The following is a 21,683-nucleotide window of genomic DNA, read 5'->3' on the forward strand; positions in this document are numbered from 1 at the left end:
AAAAAAAACAAAAAAACATCAATACCACCCTCTAACAATGTAATAATGTAGGACAACTAGAATGTAGGAAAACACTTTGAAAATAACTGTTGATAGGCCAATCGATCTGTCTTTAGAACAACAGATCGCTAAAACCTCACAGTGAAGACTGGTTACAAATAAGTCCATCCAAGATAACTCAGGAAACGTTAAACTTCCCTATCAAGTTTTTTTCGTCTTACACCATAAAAGAAAAAGAAGAAGAAACACAGTTTTTACTTTTTTTTTATATACTCGTACCTACTAAAAGGTATTTATCTAATAAGCTAGATACCTACTTTTCTGTCTGATTTACCAAGGGAAAAATCTCTTATGGTTGGGGCCCACCATGAGAGTTTAAATTCGGTTAAGTTTAAGGATTAGGCAACCTCATTGGCTGAAAATTTTGAAATCGACCAATCATATATTGCCTAATCCAAGAAAAACTTAAACCAAGTTTAATTGAATTTAAACCCTGATTTGGCCCCGGCCCTTAGTAAAAAATGTAGGTGAGTTATTAAGGTTAAGTAATAAGTATTGTAACTTTACACTTCCAGCTTTAATTATTTCATATTTTAGTATTTTTAGTGGAATCAGGCCCTGGTAGGTAAGTAGATCGATCTGAACGATAGGTTGAAATATAAAAGGAAAATTAGAAACCAAAAACTCGCGATGAACAGTAATGATTTTATTGTAAACAATTTTAGTACTAAAAGTTACTCACGTTTTATTTTAAATTTTATATTTCCGAATTTATTTCCGACGGATTTATTTACAACCTTGACAGGCGGAACCGTTCAATGCACTCTTCCTGCAACAGTTTATTCAGTGAGGCATTGCATGCTTTCTTATCAGTAAGACAGCCTGTTAGGTCAGCCACTCACTATCAGGTGTCAGGTATACCTGACAGACGTACATTTTCAGCCGTAGGTAGGTACCTGTCAGGTCTACCTGATAATGATCGAGTGACTGGCCTTAGCTTAGAGTCTTGAAGGGTAGAGCGCCTGTCTTGTAAGCGCTGGGTCGCGGGGTCGATTCTCGTCCAGGGCGAACTTAATCACGTTGATAAGTATACCTACCACCTACTTCAGCAGCTTATCAGTAAACGAAAAAAAAGTGCTAAGTACCATATATATGTACTTACTTATCTACTTTTTAACGGGTTTCAAGTGACGAAGCCAGCCTAGTTAGCCTGGAGGGTAGTGCGTCTGCCTTGTAAGCGCTATGTCGCGGGTTCAATTCCCGCCCGGGGCAGATTTTATCCTGAACGGAGAAGGTTCGTTCTCGGAACCTTCATGTTCACAAGTTGATGGATTTCTAGAATAACTACACCTTTCATTGTAATAAATTATTATTACATCACTACTTATACATATACTTGAGTGATAACTGATAAGATAAAAAGATGACCGACCTTCTTACATAAATAAAACGATAAAAAGTTACTTTGTAGGTATCAGATTGGAGCAAATGCTGTCAAGGATTGAAATGCCTGATAAAATACGCGTTTTTACTTTCTATTACTACAGTATAGCGGAGCTATACTAGTAATGAAAGTATTGCAATCGGTCCAAATTTTCAAAATCGGGAAATGGTTGGAAATATCCGTTTTGGGATCCCCTGATGTCAAAAAAGTGATTTTTAGCCCATGGTCTGTACGTAACGTACGTACGTACGTAACGTACGTACGTAACGTACGTACGTAACGTACGTACGTAACGTACGTACGTAACGTACGTACGTAACGTACGTACGTAACGTACGTACGTAACGTACGTACGTAACGTACGTACGTAACGTACGTACGTAACGTACGTACGTAACGTACGTACGTAACGTACGTACGTAACGTACGTACGTAACGTACGTACGTAACGTACGTACGTAACGTACGTACGTAACGTACGTACGTAACGTACGTACGTAACGTACGTACGTACGTACGTACGTACGTACGTTACGTACAGACCATGGGCTAAAAATCACTTTTTTGACATCAGGGGATCCCAAAACGGATATTTCCAACCATTTCCCGATTTTGAAAATTTGGACCGATTGCAATACTTTCATTACTAGTATAGCTCCGCTAAACTGTAGTAATAGAAAGTAAAAAATCTGGTGTGAACATCACACGACTTTCCTTATCCTATTGAATGATGCTTATTTGAGTGTTCTTTTACCCTAACTTTTACAATATCTCTAACCGTTTTGTCGCTATAGCTGAAAACCGCCAAAAAACGGTCGAAATCTGTCAAAAGCGGTCAAAATACCGCCAAGCGCAGCAACCATCTCAAACAAACGTTTTGTGTTGCATCCTTGTCACATTAGTGAACCACATACCAAATTTCAAGTTTCTAGCTTATACCGTTCCCGAGATATTGTTAAATTACACCAAAAACCGCCAAAAAGCGGTAAAATGCCGCCAACCGTAGCACCGGTCTTAACCAAAAGTTTCGTGTCGCATCCTTGTCACATTTGACAGCTACATACCAAATTTCAAGTCTCTAGCTCTTACCATTCTCGAGATATTTTGTTTACAGACAGACACACAGACACACACACACGGACCAATGGCTGAAACTTTGCATTTAGGCTCTAGGGACCTCAAAACGTGTTTCGTCACTAAAATCTGACCATCGAAATTTTGACCCGATTACATTACTTTCCTTCCTATAGGATAAAAGTAAAAAATGGTGTTTTGGATTATTATTCTGAAATCCAATTTTATCTAGTGTAAGAGGCCCTGATAACTCTCTGACTTACATTTGAGAAGTTGCGGGTTCGATACTCCCCTGTGTCGACAAATTTCCCTTTTATTTGTGAACCGTTACCAAATAAGCAAGTGAATAGTTGATCCCATGTGATTTTTCACGCGGAATCGAATGATGAAACTTTTAGAACTGTCCGACTTAATGTAATAGAAAGTCGTGTGATGTTCACACCAGATTTTTTTCGATGGAGCACCGTGTGAAATGCTCTTTATTATGAAGTTTCTAGCGCACTCTAGCGTCAAAAATATGTACTTAGTGGTGTACAACTCGTGAATACGAAAATCGTTTGGTCACCCCATTTCAAAATTTGATTATTTGATATTTGATTAAAAAATTTCTTTTTGGAAGTGAAGTGATAAGATAAAAAATAAGACAGAACCTCTTTACCTTCACCTAGGTATCTAAAGTGCATCTAAATTCCCAGTATTATGCAGCAAACGTTCCTGAGGATATGATCGAACCATGTAACTTTAGTTAAGGTTACAATGAATAAGTTCAGACTAAGCATCTCCGAAGGTAGCAAGAGACACAGCACTTTCAAAAGTTTCATAGGTATTGAAGGTCCTGACTCACATCCTTTTGGTTATAATCATGATGATTCATCCTTGGAGCAGCTTAGTCCAAAGTTGTTACTGGGAGAAATGGTGATTGCTGAAGCTCAGAATGTCTTGAAAAAAAATTGATGAGATGCCAATAAATTTTATCCACTACGTACGTTATGTAACTTGACTCAATGGCACATGTATAGCACATGAATAGTCTAAGTACTCTAAGTCATGCAGATAAGAATAATATTGAACGCCGATGATATCAATACCCATTGAAATCAGAAACGCCTTCAATACCCATTGAAATCTAGTTCAACCGTACTCGACTGGCAACTAACAGAAGCATCAAGACACTTCAGATGTGGTAGACCTCCACTGTGGTGTTGGAGTTCTTCATCGGGAGCTGCTCTAGTCCGTACAGCAGATATTATTCCAACCATCACAGACAGGGTACAAGAAAATATAATGCTGGAAACAGTTAGAAAAGCCCATCCAAAATTAACACAACCAATAGTTCTTGACTTGGCCAAAGATCTTCCTTCTCCTAAAGAATTGGAAACTAGTTTCAATAAGTTGCGTGACCTTTGTACTCCAGGTAATTTGAATCTATCTCTAATTTTATCATTATCAAAAAATATAAATTTACAGCAGTAGGTACCTATAGCATATAGGTAGTGTGGCTGCATTGCTACATACAAGGTCATGTTACCATGTAAGACAATGAGGTACCAAAGTAAAATAAATTGATTTATCAGATTAATTTAAATACCTATATATATCTAATGTTTATACATGTAATTTTCTTACAGACAGCCTACACCAGTTTTGGGTGCAAGACAAAGAGTTCTTAACACTTCTAGAATCATCAAAATGGTTGACCTATGTCTGTCAATGTTTAACCAAATCTGTGGAAGCAGCTAGAAGTCTAGAAAGAGATATTACAGTTGTGTTACAAGGTAAGTTGAAGGATAATCCTTTGTGGTTCCTATTGTAAACCCAGAGACAAAGTTTCTGGTTTGTTCTGGGAGTGGCTGGCTTTCTTCTATCCTGTCATCCTTCTCCAAATTTGAGACAGTAAAATCTTCACTGTTAGTTGGGTATAATAGGTACTTACCAAACCTAAAAATAAATCATCATTACTTAAATTGTTTCTTAATTTTTCCACCAGAGAGAGATGGCAGAGATATGTGCTGTTTGATATCTAGTCTGGTACAATTACTCCTGGATCCATTCTACCGAACAAGGTCTGGGTTTCAAAGTCTAATCCAAAAAGAATGGGTAGTGATGGGACATCCTTTCTGTACGCGTCTTGGTCATGTGTATAATCCAGAAGCTCAGCAGGTAAGGGGATTAATTTAAAATATCAATCAAATGATCAAATCAAATCTCGATTTCTTTGTGGTAAAGCAGAGCTTTTTCACAACTTTTGTGGATATCACAGCATTACCTACTGTGCCTCCTTTGCAATCAGTTTCCATTGGATTAATTTAAAATGTCAATCGAATGATCAAATCAAATACAAATCTCAATTTCTTTGTGGTAAAGCAGAGCTTTTTCACAACTTTTGTGGATATCACAGCATTACCTACTGTGCCTCCTTTGCAATCAGTTTCCATATTTCAATTATCTTGTAGAGTTTCCTTGACTGGTCATCTTGGACTTGTATGTCCTAAGGTGGTAACACTATTTTCAAAGGGTAACTCAGCAAAGCGGCAGAGCTGTTGCTCTCAAATTTATTTTGAACCAGACTGACACAAAAATATTATCTGGCCAGGGCCGCTACAATCTTTTTACATTGTTAATGTAAATGCTGCCACCGGTCACTACTCAATTAAAGTAGCAGAACTACTCAATTGTCCTTAATGTCCTTACGAGGCTGGGGCACCTCAAACTTCAAGCATAGCGCCGACAAACTTTGACCCCACCGGAAATCGTGACCAGAACATCCAGCGTGCAAGCCTAGTGTGATACCCACTCGTTCACGAAGTTTGCTAAGTCAGATACAATATCCAAATCATTGTCTCGTTTCAGTCCCCACTCCTACTTCTATTTCTCGACTGTGTCTGGCAGCTTCTCCAGCAGTACCCATCCCACTTTCAGTTCTCTGAGACCTACCTGACCACAATGTGGGACTGTGCTCACATGTCCATTTTTGACACATTCCTCTTCGACTGTGATAGAGATCGGTATAATGCAGCTAAGGTAGGTATTTTTTAATTGTATTAGAGAGAGAGGGAGAAAGACAGGTGGTTGGGTGGAAGAGGTCAATCTTGAGAATCCTGCCACTTTAAATTAAGCCAAAAAAGAAAGAGATAGGTACCTACTGCTGGTATAAAGAGAGCCTCTAGTCCTATTCGAACAGCATAAATTGTCGGTCCCTTGGATTCCCACTTAGACAGGTTCGACTGTACTTAGTTAGTAATATGGACTGTAGCTCAACATCTGTACCAAGTAGTTTGACCTGGGAGTTAGAACCCCAGTGTCCTTGGTTCATAAAAATATCAACTTGGGATGTTACTTGTTAGTCTCTCTCTCTCTCTCTTTCTCTCTCCAATTTGTATAGCATTCTTTCTTAGCTCAAATCAAAAATGGGTCCTGTTTTATCTCTCCATCTTTTTTTTTTTTTTTTTTTAACAGAATTGTACCTTGATAATGATAATATCATAAATATTTAGTTTATACAGGGTATCCACATTTCCTTATTTCGGAAAACCTTATACCAAGTGTTCTTGGTTGTTTGAAACACCCTGTCATTGAACTCAACCTTAGGTTAGTTAACTTGATCTTGATTTGTAGGTTTCCTATACGCCAGGGCCAGAGTTAGATGTACATCGCAATACGAATCCCCAATTTAGGGAGCGCCCTATACATAATACATCTTCAAGCCTTTTCTTATCTCTTACCGCGTTAACTCCAAAAAAAATGTTCTATCTAGTTTTTCAAGTTTTTCCTCATTACATAATACATCTTCAAGCCTTTTCTTATCTCTTACCGCGTTAACTCCAAAAAAAATGTTCTATCTAGTTTTTCAAGTTTTTCCTCAACTTGATCTTGATTTGTAGGTTCCCTATACGCCAGGGCCAGAGTTAGATGTACATCGCAATACGAATCCCCAATTTAGGGAGCGCCCTATACATAATACATCTTGAAGCCTTTTCTTATCTCTTACCGCGTTAACTCTAAAAAAATGTTCTATCTAGTTTTTCAAGATTTTTCCTCACTCAGATGAAAATGCAACCAGGAAATGATAGAATTGGTCTGAGAAAAATACCTGTTGTCTTTATCTGTCTAGGCGTCCATAGCTCTCTCTCTCAAAAAGCTGAATACACCTCGCATAAGCCAGCGGCAAGTGAAGTTCCAGATAGTCACCAGTCCAGATACCAATCACTCTCGACGTTGCTCAACTTCACTGGTAGTTCGGGAACTCGCACATTTGTCTTCCTGCCCCTCTATAAATTCGGGCCTGAGGGATGTATTTTTAGTGATAAATTGATCGTACATACAACTGCTTGATAATGTGCGATGTTTTTCTTGTTCAGAATGCTATTCAGTAAAATATTCAGTCCGCTTATAAGTATATTCAGACCGATTGTTTACATTATTCCTCCTTTAGTACTCGGTTTTCTCCTCAGTAGGTTAGGTAATTTTTTTTTTTGTGTTCTCACTGTTCTCCATGGGAATAAAGTACTTACCCCGGAGTTCATCTATTGAACCGTGTTTATAAAAAGAAGCACAACCTTGTACTTGGGACCTTGAACCTTGTTCTTTTAACCCAAGCAAGCAAAACGTAAAAGTAGATTTTTGTGTGAATTTGCCTATATTGTTTATTTTGAACACAAGATAAGATACCTACAAATGGTACTTACCTACCTAACTAAATGAATGTGAATACCTAAAGAAAAGATATCCTGTTGTATCTGCTAATATACACCGGGGTGATGGTCTCTAGCCATGTTTAATTGACTCGTCCTGAACAACAGTCAACCATCGCATCGTGAGGCCTTGTGCTTATTCTTTAAAACAGAGAGAAAACTTTGAAAAACTGCCAGCTAGCTAGGCTGGTTAGGGTTAGCTGTTCTTCTCCCTGCTTATAGTCCAACTGGACGCCAGTCTACTCTCTGTTTAAGGTCCCCTGCCCAAAAATGGAAGTGGCAGACAATGCATCCGAAACACACATACCTACGGCTCATTATTTTATGTAGGCCCTGTAATGAGTAAAGGTAGGAACACACTACTATCACGTCATGTGGCGTGATGTAACGTGACGGTAGTATTTCTACCTTTGGCCTTGTTGAACACCCAAAGGACATTTACTCCCTCAAGTTTGGGCTAAATCACACCTTTGGAAGCTCCGTGGAAGCCATTTTTAACTTTTTTTCTGAGCGAGTTTACTGAACCGCTTACTTACTTACTTTACTGAACCACTAATTAGTCAATATTCCTTTTTCTTGTCCCAGGTATTGAACGATCTGAAGACTCGTATCAGATCCACTAACACCCTCACACCTCCACTAGAAGGAGTAGGATTTGAGTATGGGTTCAATTCAGACTATCTGAAAGTAGTGCTGGACTACTGGGCCAACAATTACAACTGGCGAAAGTTCGAGGCGGCCTTCAACAAGTTCCCTCAGTTCAAAACTCAAATTTCTGGTAGGTATTCGAATTTGTGCACGAAGAACCCTGCCACTTAAAAAGCCGTAAAAAATTGTCCCCGTAGTGCACTAGCCTTGTGTTCGATCCCTGTTGGGGTATAAAAATTAAAGTTGGGTGGACTGTAGACAAACATTATAGGTTGGAGGTGGGGGTCTGTGGTTTGTAGGAAGAAATCACTTCTGCAACACCCACCGAGATACCGGCGATACCCAATAGATCACAGACGTTTTATGTGGTTGGATAAGTGACCATCTGCTCAAATTCGTGCTGAGCTCACTCAGGCTGGGCGAGGTTAATGTGAGTAAGCACGTGTCACCAAATGTAGGGTAAAATATCCATGCTATTGAAAACCTCAGCAGTTATACAGTGACGTTAAACTGCAGGGGACTTGTCACCAAAAATAGAGAGCTAAGCCGCCGTCACTAAATACCTTCAACGTCATACATTTATACAATGACATCAAACCCCTTTAAAAATCATCCGGCAGGTCTCAACATTCATTTCATCCGAGTTACGCCCAAAGTTCCCGCCACTATCAAGGTCTATCCTCTACTCATTCTGCACGGATGGCCTGGCTCCGTCAAGGAGTTCCAAGGAATCATTCCCCTCTTGACGACACCCCGCAAGGACAAGGATTTCGTGTTCGAGGTTCGTACATATTGGCCTTTTTTTCAGTAGGTCGAAGAGGTATTACCCCTCTTTTTCAATAGGTTGAATTGAAATTGTCGCTCTTTCAAAAGTCTTTGAAAGGCGTTGGTTAGGTTTCTGATATAAATTCTAAAAGGAGCGGAGGCTGAGAAAAAAGTGGCTACCGGCCTTAGTACGTTGAATACACCACTCATCGCTTAAAGTTTACATTAATACCTTAAATTAGGGCCGTCTGGCCTTCAGAGTCGGCTGCAATATTATGATATGAGAAAAGCTCTACTTATTTCTTTCCTTTGATTCGTCTTACTTCTCCTTTTATACTTTTTTTCGGGAAACGGAAAACAAACAACAAAACTTCTCGTTTGGCAACATATGCATTCTAATTCTACTCGTACATTTATAGCGCATCCCTCATTATGTTTGCTCTACTTAGTTCTTTCCTTTGATTCATCTTACTTCTCCTTTTATACTTTCTTTCGGGAAACGGAAAACAAACAACAAAACTTCTCGTTTGGCAACATATGCATTCTAATTCTACTCGTACATTTATAGCGCATCCCTCTTTATTTTCTCCACTTCCATCCAGGTCATCGCTCCTTCCCTGCCAGGCTACGGCTGGTCGGATGCCGCTGTTAGGCCCGGCCTAGGGGCGGCTCAGATGGGCCTCGTCATGAAGAAACTAATGGCCCGGCTAGGCCACGCCCAGTTCTACGTACAAGGGGGAGATTGGGGGGCTTTCATTGCCGCCAACATGGCAACGTTGTATCCGGAAAAGTAAGTTAATTTGGCGTCACAATATGAGAAGGTTTATCCACACGATAGCTTGAACTGTTTCATTACAAATTTTCATCAGTAAATGGTTTCTTCAAATTAATTTGATCTCAAGGGCAAGGGAAACCTAGACCGTTGACAAATGGAGTGTGCCTGAAGGCATGTGATGTGTTCCAATCCACTCTACCACTCAACAGACGTGTTAAGTGTTATTACACATTGCAATATGCTAACCATATGTTAACCTTCACAATAAAATTCATATTCTTATGATTAATTTTCCCAATTTCCTCAATTTCGCTTCCAGTGTCAAAGGTCTGCACTCCAACCTCTGCGTTGCGCACACGGCACTGGCCACGCTCAAGAAGTAAGTTAATTTGGCGTCACAATATGAGAAGGTTTATGCACACGATAGCTTGAATTGTTTCATTACAAATTTTCATCAGTAAATGGTTTCTTCAAATTAATTTGATCCCAAGGGCAAGGGAAACCTAGACCTTTGAGAAATGGAGTGTGCCTGAAGGCATGTGATGTGTTCCAATCCACTCGACCACTCAACAGACGTGTTAAGTGTTATTACACATTGCAATATGCTAACCATATGTTAACCTTCACAATAACATTCATATTCTTATGATTGATTTTCCCAATTTCCTCAATTTCGCTTCCAGTGTCAAAGGTCTGCACTCCAACCTCTGCGTTGCGCACACGGCACTGGCCACGCTCAAATTGATCCCAAGGGCAAGGGAAACCTAGACCCTTGAAAAATGGAGTGTGCCTGAAGGCATGTGATGTGTTCCAATCCCCTCGACCATTCAACAAACGTGTGAAGTGATATTACACATTGAAATATGCTAACCATATGTTAACCTTCACAATAAAATTCATATTCTTATGTTTGATTTTCCCAATTTTCTCAATTTCGCTTCCAGTGTCAAAGGTCTGCACTCCAACCTCTGCGTTGCGCACACGGCACTGGCCACGCTCAAACATCTAGTGGGTGCCATATATCCACCACTGGTAGTAGAAGAGAAGTATGCGCACCGAATGTACCCTGTCAGTAAGGTAGTGGACTTTATGCTAATGGAGACCGGATATTTCCACATCCAGGTCACCAAACCTGATACAGTGGGTAAGAACCAACTTTTGATTCTTTACTTTTTAGCTAAATCTCTTTTCTTTCATGAAGTAGGTGCTTCTCTTCATTATATTTTTAATAACAAAAACTTTTTTCAAACAAATCAACTAGAATTTTATGATTGTTAATATTTTAAATTAAATACGGCCAGAAAAACGACCCTAAACTTTCATCAAAATATTTCGAGATATTTTTTTTTTTTTTTTTTTTTCAATAATTTGTAGTTGGACTTATGAGAACCTTTGCTTTAATATATCGAGGTAAAGGATCAATTTAAGATATATAACGAATTAGGAGCATTTAAATACTTATGAGCTAAGTTTAACTATTGAATTGAGATAAAGGGACTACCTACATTTCCTACTTCTAAAGTTTAAATAAAACACTAATGCTGGGTTTCACCTTTTTTTACAGCCCTTAGAAGGCCTGTTAAGTTAACACCCTGTTAGGTTCCATTTGATTTGTATAGTTTTTTTACCAGGGCTGTTAAGCTAACAGGCAGTTAGGGGCTAAAAAGAAGGTTGGTAAAACCCACCCTAACTTTACTGTGAGGTAAGTTTAAATATAAATACAACCTTCTCCACGGCACATTTTCACAGGGATCGCCCTGTCAGACTCGCCGGCAGGTTTGGCTGCGTTTATTTTAGAAGCCTTTGCGTCAGGCACAAATCCAACATGGCGTCCGCTACCCGACGGAGGTCTGACTCGCTCTTTGTCATTGGACGATTTACTTGATGACGTCACAGTATACTGGATGACCAATAGTGTGACGTCAGCGCTCAGATTGTTCAGTGAGCATAGGAAGGAGAAAGATTGGCAAATGGATAGGTACAAGATTTCTTTGATGGATGACCCTGTAATTTTGTAGCACATGTTTGACATAATTGATTAGCTGAGTAGAAATGTTGTGATGGTTAGTTGGTTATAGGTTTATGTAGATTGATTTCATTTGTCACTTGTGTATGATCTCAATTTCATGGCTCGGATTCCATTTGTCATCTAAGATTAGGTATTATTTTTTAATTTCTTTTCTCCTCCTCCTCCTTCGTAACTATGGATACATAGTATACATACCGTAACGAAATCAATCATAAAATTTGCCAGCCTAGTCAGCTTGGAGGGTATGGCGCCTACCTTGTACGCGCCAGGTCGCGAGTTCAATTCTCGTCCGGGGTGGATTTTATCCTAAAAACACATAGATTTCGTTTCAGAAAGGCTGCCTTTCTCATATTCTGTCCTTTTCTTTTTCGGGACGACAAGACGTCCATTGTTACAGTTCCCTCTATCGAACCTCTTAATATCTTCCTCAAAAGTGTCGAGCTGACCATAGTCCATAATGATGTTGAGGTATACATATGCATGATATAAATTGGAAAATCTCACAGGTTATAACTTATAAGACATATTTCAATTTCAATGTTATAATTTGTTAAAGTTTTCTCATTAGAAAGTTGTGCATGACCATCGTGTGTCTCATCTCATCACCTTTTCCATCAGGTGTCGGGCTCACGGATTCTCCAGCGGGTTTAGCCGCTTACATCATCGAGAAATTCATCACTTGGACACACGATGACTACACATTCCTATCCCGAGGTCCCAACGGGGCGGTGATATCAGACCGGGTTAGACTAGAAGATGTACTTGATGACGTCACAATATACTGGGTCACTCAGACGATCACCAGCTCGGTGCGCATGTACGCGGAGACCCAGAATAAGACGCAGACCCTCCTCGGTTTGATGAGGTAATGAAACTATCACCATAATTATTTGCAGTGCAATAGTCCTAAAATAAAATGGACGAGGCACACAAGGGATCAGGAAGAGACCGCCTTAATATAATAATCCGCTCTGCCTCTTAGCCATTCATTAATGGAGGGGAAAAATTGTGACGATTATTGGTACGATAACGATTATTGGGTGTTTTACCTGAAGTCAGACTTTTCTCTCATTTCAATTTCTTATTCTCTTTGCATTTTATGTCTTTCTTCCCTCTTTCCTCTCTCAAATGTCCCCCCTTTCCTACAATTCTTCATTCTCTTTCCTTGCTCTCTTCTCTTCCGCCCTCAATTTTGAACTTTTGACCTATCAGATATTTGGAACTGAGCATTATTGAAAAAATAAAATGAAAAATTCCCTTCTATTTCAGCGATTCCCACGCACGTGCCCACCGGCTGCATCAATTTTCCCGCACGGAGCTCGCATACCAGTCCGAGTTTATACTCAAGCAAAAAATCTCCTCGCCCATTCAAATGACACATCCGGCCGCGGGGGCCCACTTTTGCGGCCTTGGGAAGAGAGCCGCAAACTTGTTGGCGGACGAATATAATTCGAGGTTTTTCCTGAGCAAAAGTGAAAGTCGTGGGAGAGAGAGAAAGAGTCTGAAGGCGAGGTGGAGGAAGGAGTAATAAAGAGGGAGGAAGAGAAGAGAGCGGAGGAAAGAGAATGGAAGAATTGTAGGGCAGTGGGGAATATGAGAGGGAAAGAGGAAGAAAAGAAACAAGGGAAGATAACGTGAAATAAGAAAGAGAGAGGAGAAGAGTAGAACGGTGAAGCCATTAAGGTGGCATTTTGAGGAGAGGGCGAAAAGAGTAAAATTGTATTTTTTGCTGTGGGATTCTGGGGTTTCAACTTTCAATAAATTAATTATTCAAGGAAGTGATGACAGTTCAGTAGAAATGTCTACTATACAACTTCGTTTCTACTACAAAAAGTACAAAGTAGCTCCACCGTCAATTGAAAGTGAGAATTCTACTGACACAATAAAATTAGGTACACAATTCCCTGTGAATATGAAAAATGTCTAGCGTTTTCATTTTTCTGTAATAAACAAAGCATCTATTTATTTGTACTCCTATTGGCAGCATAACTTACAGACACAGGACACAAAATTCCGGACTCGATTAATTCGGAAAATCTTCAAGAACATTTCATAACGAATATACCGAGTAATATCTTGATGGAAGACTCAGTAACTTTGTGAAGTTCCATAACAATAAATGTAAAAGAAATAACTTATAAAGAAATAACCCAGTGAAGAGTATAAGTTATTTCTTTTACATTTATTTATACCGAGTAATTGTGACTTTTTTTCGAATCCCACATTCGGTCCCCTTCCACCCTCTTCAGTGCATATTAAAATCAGTTCTCTTTTCTACATTACTTCCTTGCCTCTGTCATACTTTACCTTAAGGACTTGAGGACTCATTTCTCTCCATCACTCTCACTCTTCCCCAACAGTTCCTCCAGTACTTCTTTAGTACGCGCCATATTGAGCGTGTTTCCACTTCCCTCCGCCAGAGTGCGTAGCATGTTGGCAAAAATCTTCACCCGCTTCTTTTCACTTTTCTTCCGGTAGGTGCGAACCAACTCTGCGTTATCCTTGATATACCTCTGCACGATATGGGTTATTTCGTTGGGATCGCTGATTTGGACTAGGTTTTCGGCGCGAATGATATCGGGTATGGGACGAAGGTCTTGCTGAATGATTATCTTCTCAAGGAGAAGGTTTATGACGTTGGCTGTGATGATGTTTGCTTTCCATTGGTCAATGAGGGAGCCCAGTTGTGCAGGGTCAATGTTTCTGATAATAATAAATAATAGTGCTTACTTATACTGCTCGCATAGGACTGAAAAGTACCTTTACTCCAGCAGTCTTCGGGCAGCAAAACAGCAACACCACAAAGTGTTTGGGAGAAAGATGACTGAACGAACTGAGATCCAAGTTTGAACTCGGAATTTCAAGGAAAATACATAGACAGAACAACTCGTTAGCCAGCCTGGTTAGCTTGATTAATAGCGCGTCTGCCTTGTAAGCGCTAGGCCACGGGTTCGATTCCCGCCCGGGGCGGATTTTATCCTGACCGGAAAAGTTCGTAAGGGCTGGCTTTCTCCTATCCTATCTTTCTTCTTCCTACGATTTCGGGAAGATAAGACCTTGTAGCAGTTACAATTCCCTCTGTCAAACCTCTTCGATTTTTTCTGTAATCTGCGTAACATTTTGGTCTATTCTTTAAAATTTCCTCTAAACAATTCGGGCAGACTTACGTTTCATCCAGATCTAGATCATGTTGATTGACAATGGCCAACAGGTGTATCACAAGCACAGTAGCCACAGCTCTAGGGCTTCTGGATGGGTTGTCATGCATAATCTTGTAGAATAACGAAAGCAAGTGATTGTCGCGCTAGAAAAATAAATAAAGAAAAATTAGCAAAGTTAAGAGGTTAAAAAACAGAAGAAGAAGGTTCGTTCTTGGAACGGCTGGGTTTTTATTTTGTCCTCTCTTCGATTGTGGGACAATAAGACCTCCGTTGTTAAGTTCCTTCAACCCATATTTCTCCATTGTTACAGTTCCTTCTAACAAACCTCTCTTTGAAATTACCACAAATAATGTTATGAATGATTGTAGATTTAAAACTTGCGCTCAATACATTGGTGAAATCGGGGTTAAGCTGATGGTTTTCTCTCAGTTGAGAATGAAGAGGGTCTCAGCTTCACCACAACTACATAATTCATTTGGGTATTGTGATTTCAGATTTAAAACTTACGCTCAATATATTGGTGAAATCGGGGTTAAGCTGGTACTTGTCTCTCAGTTCTGACTAAAGAGGCTCTGAGATTTACCACAAAGAAAAATAAATAAAGAAAAATTAACAAAGTTAAGAGGTTAAAAAACAGAAGAAGAATGTTCGTTCTTGGAACGGCTGGGTTTTTATTTTGTCTTCTCTTCGATTGTGGGACAATAAGACCTCCGTTCTTAAGTTCCTTCAACCCATATTTCTCCATTGTTACAGTTCCTTCTAACAAACCTCTCTTTAAAATTACCGCAAATAATGTTATGAATGATTGTAGATTTAAAACTTACGCTCAATACATTGGTGAAATCGGGGTTAAGCTGATGGTTTTCTCTCAGTTGAGAATGAAGAGGGTCTCAGCTTCACCACAACTACATAATTCATTTGGGTATTGTGATTTCAGATTTAAAACTTACGCTCAATATATTGGTGAAAACGGGATTAAGCTGGTACTTGTCTTTCAGTTCTGACTAAAGAGGCTCTGAGATTTACCACAAATAATTCATGTACCTAGGTATTATGATTCTAACTTACGCTCAATATATTGGTGAAATCGGGGTTAAGCTGGTACTTGTCTCTCAGTTGATCTCTAAGCTGTACGGGTAACACGGGCAGAGATGACTGGAGTGATGAGATGAGAGATTTGGATACTCGTAGAGGTAGAAGATTGGGATCCGGCATAAACCTATAATCCTGTGAATAGAATAGAATAGAATAGGAAATAGAACATACCTCGTTTATACTGCAGAATTTAAATGAGATTGTTTTCACTACACACCAGAATTTAAATGAGAGTGTTCCCACTACACACGACACAATTTTTTCCCGAACGACAAGTAGGAACGGGGTTTAAGATGTAAACTCAAACATGTTTTTACACGCATACTAACTTCAAAACTGTAAACTCAAAGATGTTTTAACATGTATACTAGGTTCAAAAGTGTCAAACTCAAAGATGATCATATTATGAAGTGGGAACGAGAAAGATGTTTTAACACGCATTATAGGATCAAAACTGTAAACTCAAAGATGTTTTTATATGCATAATAGGTTCAAAAGTGTCAAACTCAAAGATAATGTTTTGAAGTGTGATCGGGGTTTTACCTGTATATTCTCCTTATCACGCATGGACACCGTACGTTTAGTTGCCGCATCGTACGCCCGCGTCTCATTCACCACCACGCCCCCTTGCTCCAGCAGCGCTACCTGACGGACGATCTCAAAGTTGACTGCGTTGGCAACACCGCGAATGCTCCCGATGTTCTTCACTTCGGACCGAGTGCCCAGCTTCGTGTCGGTTCGGCGCTGCACGGAAACGTTCGCGTCTACTCGGAGCGCACCCTCTGTAATTCAAAATCGACAGGAGACCAAAGTAAGAAGTTACTTAGAAGTTACAATAGTAACTTGGGAGGAGAAGTATGTATGTTATGTACCTATTCTTTTGAAATAAAGATTAAAAATTATTTAATTAAAAAAAAGGCCTACCGCGCCCACTCCGAGGCTTAGGTGCAGGGGCAAACAGCCCTAAAGGATGGATGAAGCTTTTACGAAAAAGGACTGCCGCACATTGGAAGCACAGTCACACGACTTGGTAGGCCGGATTTGCAAAATGCCGCCTGAAAATTCAAACCTATGGGACATCATAGGGACATCTCACACTGGAGTTGCGCGACATATGTAGGTCTCCAAGATTATGAGAGGTATGTACGTAAAGTTACACAGGCGTGCTCCTGAAACTTGGCCTGGCGCTCAGATTATTATCGCAGGTTTGGGTTTTCAGGCGGCATGATGCGGTTCCGTGCTACGAAAAGTCGCGCGACTATGAAGGCTAATAAGCCTATCGCTAGTGACTTTACCTTGCATTTTGCACGTGCTGGTGCCCAAACATTGGAGGATTAGAATTAATTCTTTCACCAGGGCTGCGGCCTCTTCCCCATCACTCAAATCTGGATCAAACACCAACTCCATAAGAGCCACTCCGGCTCTGTTCAAATCCACAAGACTTCTAAAAAGGGGGAAAAAGAGTGAATGGAATAGAATACCTTGTTTAGCCTTGGTTATCTTGATCGAATGGGACTAAAATGTCCCTTTACCCCAGCAGTATAAACAGGGACTTAAATGTATATGGTTTTAAGAATAGAGTTTTTAATTGAGAATCTTTACAGGAAAGATCCCTGCTATTTATGAAATCTCGTTTCTATCTGTTTTTTTTTTTTTTTTTTTTTTTTTTTTTTTTTTTTTATAATTTGTTAAAGTTTTCTCATTAGAAAGTTGTGCATGACCATCGTGTGTCTCATCTCATCACCTTTTCCATCAGGTGTCGGGCTCACGGATTCTCCAGCGGGTTTAGCCGCTTACATCATCGAGAAATTCATCACTTGGACACACGATGACTACACATTCCTATCCCGAGGTCCCAACGGGGCGGTGATATCAGACCGGGTTAGACTAGAAGATGTACTTGATGACGTCACAATATACTGGGTCACTCAGACGATCACCAGCTCGGTGCGCATGTACGCGGAGACCCAGAATAAGACGCAGACCCTCCTCGGTTTGATGAGGTAATGAAACTATCACCATAATTATTTGCAGTGCAATAGTCCTAAAATAAAATGGACGAGGCACACAAGGGATCAGGAAGAGACCGCCTTAACATAATAATCCGCTCTGCCTGTTAGCCATTCATTTATGGAGGGGAAAAAATTGTGACGATTATTGGTACAATAACAATTATTGGGTGTTTTACCTGAAGTCAGACTTTTCTCTCATTTCAATTTCTTATTCTCTTTGCATTTTATGTCTTTCTTCCCTCTTTCCTCTCTCAAATGTCCCCCCTTTCCTACAATTCTTCATTCTCTTTCCTTGCTCTCTTCTCTTCCGCCCTCAATTTTGAACTTTTGACCTATCAGATATTTGGAACTGAGCATTATTGAAAAAATAAAATGAAAAATTCCCTTCTATTTCAGGATTCCCACGCACGTGCCCACCGGCTGCATCAATTTCCCGCACGAGCTCGCATACCAGTCCGAGTTTATACTCAAGCAAAAATTCCCTCGCCTCATTCAAATGACACATCCGGCCCGCGGGGGCCACTTTGCGGCTTTGGAAGAGCCGCAACTGTTGGCGGACGATATATTCGAGTTTCTGAGCAAAGTGAAAGTCGTGGAGAGGGAAGAGGAAGAGTTGAGGCGAGTGGAGGAGGAGATAAAGAGGGAGGAAGAGAAGAGAGCGAGGAAACCTACCAGTCCGAGTTTATACTGAAGCAAAAGTTCCCTCGCCTCATTCAGATGACACATCCGGCCCGCGGGGGTCACTTTGCGGCTTTGGAAGAGCCGCAACTGTTGGCGGACGATATATTCGAGTTTCTGGGCAAAGTGAAAGTCGTGGAGAGGGAAGAGGAAGAGTTGAGGCGAGTGGAGGAGGAGATAAAGAGGGAGGAAGAGAAGAGAGCGAGGAAAGAGAATGAAGAATTGTAGGGCAGTGGGGAATATGAGAGGGGAAAGAGGGAAGAAAGAAAAACAAGGGAAGATAACGTGAAATAAGAATAGAGAGAGAGAAGAGGAAGAACGGTGAAGCCATTAAGGTGGCATTTTGAGGAGAGGGCGAAAAGAGTAAAATTGTATTTTTTGCTGTGGGATTCTGGGGTTTCAACTTTCAATAAATTATTCAAGGAAGTGATGACAGTTCAGTAGAAATGTCTACTATACAACTTCGTTTCTACTACAAAAAGTACAACGTAGCTCCACCGTCAATTGAAAGTGAGAATTCTACTGACACAATAAAATAGTACACAATTCCCTGTGAATATGAAAAATGTCAAGCGTTTTCATTTTTCTGTAATAAATAAAGCATCTATTTATTTGTACTTCTATTGGCAGCATAACTTACAGACACAGGACACATAGTTCTCTTTTCTACATTACTTCCTTGCCTCTGTCATACTTTACCTTAAGGACTTGAGGACTCATTTCTCTCCATCACTCTCACTCTTGTAAACCCCTGCTATTAAAACCCTAGTGATTGATACAATCAATTTAAATAAGTCTCAAACATGAACGATTGTAAATCATAGGTTATAAAAAAAGAGCTCTCAGTGCAATAAGATCAAGTTAGTATACTTACTTCTTTCAAGTCTCAAACATGAACGATTGTAAATCATAGGTTATAAAAAAAGAGCTCTCAGTGCAATAAGATCAAGTTAGTATACTTACTTCTTTAGAAAGTCAACAATATGGCCAGGCTGCTTGATATTTGGTGAGAGTTGACTGGAGTATCTCCGTGACAAGACAAGGTATGTCCACCTAACTGTTTGATTCATAGCCAATGAGTATTGTTGGTGGCTTCGGAATTATTGCCCAATGCATGCCAGGGTTGACCGCAAAGTTTGACCCTTGTGGTCAGTGGTCACATATAGGGTAGGTACCTGTGCAACCAGTGACTTTGTAGATCTCTCATTGTAGATACAACAACCTCAAGTAAACTGGTTTGTTCTTAGAGAAACCCCTGTCATTGGTGGGACCATATATTACCTATTTTCAAATATCTAGGTAGAAATCTGTGGCTAGGATTAGGACACAGAAGGGATATAGGTACCTCATTCAGATTGTTTTTGTCTTAAACGATTCATAGCCAATGAGTATTGTTGGTGGCTTTGGAATTATTGCCCAATGCATGCCAGGGTTGACTGCAAAGTTTGACCCTTGTGGTCACATATAGGGTAGGTACCTGTGCAACCAGTGACTTTGTAGATCTCTCATTGTAGATATAACAACCTCAAGCAAACTGGTTTGTTCTTAGAGAAACCCCTGTCATTGGTGGGACCATATATTACCCATTTTCAAATATCTAGGTAGAAATCTGTGGCTAGGATTAGGACACAGAAGGGATATAGGTACCTCATTCAGATTGTTTTTGTCTTAAATCAGAGATCTTTTCTTAGAGAACACTTTGGTTTTTCTCTCTTTATCAGCACAAGAAAACTTACAGAGAAGTTGAGTACAGATTTAATTTAGAAGCCCCCACAAAACTCACAAAAGACAAAATTACAAAAAGTTCTTATCAGCGCATCGGCGGATTCGGCGGTTTTGTTGAATTTTTCAAGTATTTCAAATTTAAATTTTCCTTTCTAACCTCAAAAACAATCCTTATCAATCGATTATCGTAATCGATTATTGGAATAAATCGATTTTTCGTTTTCGCGATAAGTAAAGGCGCGTTTACATGAATACGCGACTTGTGTTACTAGTCAGTACCTAACAAAAGATTGGAAAAAAAATCCACAGTTCCAAATTTGGTCATTTATGGTTATATTTTATGTTTAAAAGCTCAATGATTTTGAATTAAATCCAAAAATAAAACAAAGGTAAACAGGAAAGTGGTGAAAAGTACTGGGCAATTTCCCTTTTGATGCCCTTGGTGTACGCCACTGATTGGGTACTTCATTTTCGATTACACAACTATCGATATTTTGTTCGATACTCGATAGCCTTATCAGTATCGAAAAAATCAAAACAGCTTTTTCATTTTTCGACTTTCAACTTCCCAAGCATCCCAAGTTTTTCATTTTGAAGAACTACTACTTACTACTAGCAGTTTTTTTTTCTTTTTCCTAAACAAAATTAGTCCTTTTGTGGCCTTTATTGATAGCTGAATAGCTTACAAGTTCTAATATCGGGTAAGATTGTCCTAGTATTATTCTGTACACTGACGGTTCAGAATTGAAAAACAACCTTTGCCATTAGAGAACAATGTACCTAACATTACAATAGAATAAAACACGGGTTTCTAGTTCCCAAAAGCAAAGAGAGAATGAAGACAGAATAGGTTAATCCCAGCCATTCAAGAACAATCCTGCCAGCCTAGTTAGCTTAGTTGGTAGTGCATCTGCCTTGTAAGCACTAGGCTGCAGGTTTGACTCCCGCCCGGGGCAGATTTAATCCTGATGGGATACCTAATGTTTGTTCTCAGAACGGCTGGCTTTCTCCTATCCTGCCCTCCTTCTTAGAGCTTTTACACACCCTAACTTAACACCAAGATTTGTATATAATTTGAAAATTGTAATTAATTGTACATGTCAATAATTTCAGATAAATCATGCCCCCTCCAGTGATTAGAACCCCATTTACTGACCTGCTTCCTGCCGGGTATTCTCATCAGTTTTATGGACGATGTATGAAATTTGAAGACAGATTCCTGCAGTGTTCAGAAGCCTATGGTGCCAAGTTGTCGGAAGAAAAATGTCTAGATTATAAAAATGATCTGTATGAGTGTAACAGTTTTGAAAAACAGGTAAGTATTATTGTAAGGAGATTCATAGTCTTTGTACAACTGTTTAGGTGTGAGGTTTTTACTACTGAAGGAGAAAATTATTTATCTTGTGGGTAGTTGATTATGCACCATTAGCAGTGCTTGCTTTCCATGTCTGTGAGGTTGGAATGGTACCTGTTTCACAGTGTTTGAAGGATTTGGTGTTTAAAAACTACTTGGACATCCAGAAACAATATTTGTGCTTCTTAGCATTAGCAGTTAACTTTGTATATGAGACAGTGTGATCCACACT

At 39.7% G+C, this 21,683-nt stretch overlaps 2 protein-coding genes across 3 annotated transcripts in view; both read left to right on the forward strand.

Annotated features, from left to right (window-relative positions):
• Window positions 1–18,938, forward strand: part of LOC103512380 (juvenile hormone epoxide hydrolase 2) — a 24,590-nt gene extending 5,652 nt beyond the window's left edge. Inside the window, exons 3-8 of the mRNA XM_017445385.2 lie at window positions 7,795–7,987; window positions 8,478–8,638; window positions 9,225–9,412; window positions 10,342–10,541; window positions 12,045–12,291; window positions 18,091–18,938. Coding sequence (XP_017300874.2) covers window positions 7,795–7,987; window positions 8,478–8,638; window positions 9,225–9,412; window positions 10,342–10,541; window positions 12,045–12,291; window positions 18,091–18,385 — 1,284 coding nt within the window. The 3' untranslated portion in view covers window positions 18,386–18,938. The remainder of the gene's footprint in view (window positions 1–7,794; window positions 7,988–8,477; window positions 8,639–9,224; window positions 9,413–10,341; window positions 10,542–12,044; window positions 12,292–18,090) is intronic.
• Window positions 18,939–20,641: 1,703 nt separating this feature from the next.
• The window catches only part of LOC103512374, a 28,316-nt gene continuing 27,274 nt past the window's right edge, over window positions 20,642–21,683 (forward strand). For both annotated transcript variants that reach the window (XR_003392389.1, XM_008477135.3), the window contains exons 1-2: window positions 20,642–20,798; window positions 21,211–21,412. Coding sequence is in view for 1 of the 2 variants with exons in the window: in XM_008477135.3 (XP_008475357.1) it covers window positions 21,218–21,412 (195 nt within the window). In the remaining variant the exon portion in view is untranslated. The remainder of the gene's footprint in view (window positions 20,799–21,210; window positions 21,413–21,683) is intronic.

This window comes from Diaphorina citri, unplaced genomic scaffold (assembly GCF_000475195.1).
Source record: "Diaphorina citri unplaced genomic scaffold, Diaci psyllid genome assembly version 1.1 scaffold832, whole genome shotgun sequence".
In the NCBI taxonomy this organism is placed as follows: Eukaryota; Metazoa; Arthropoda; class Insecta; order Hemiptera; family Psyllidae; genus Diaphorina; species Diaphorina citri.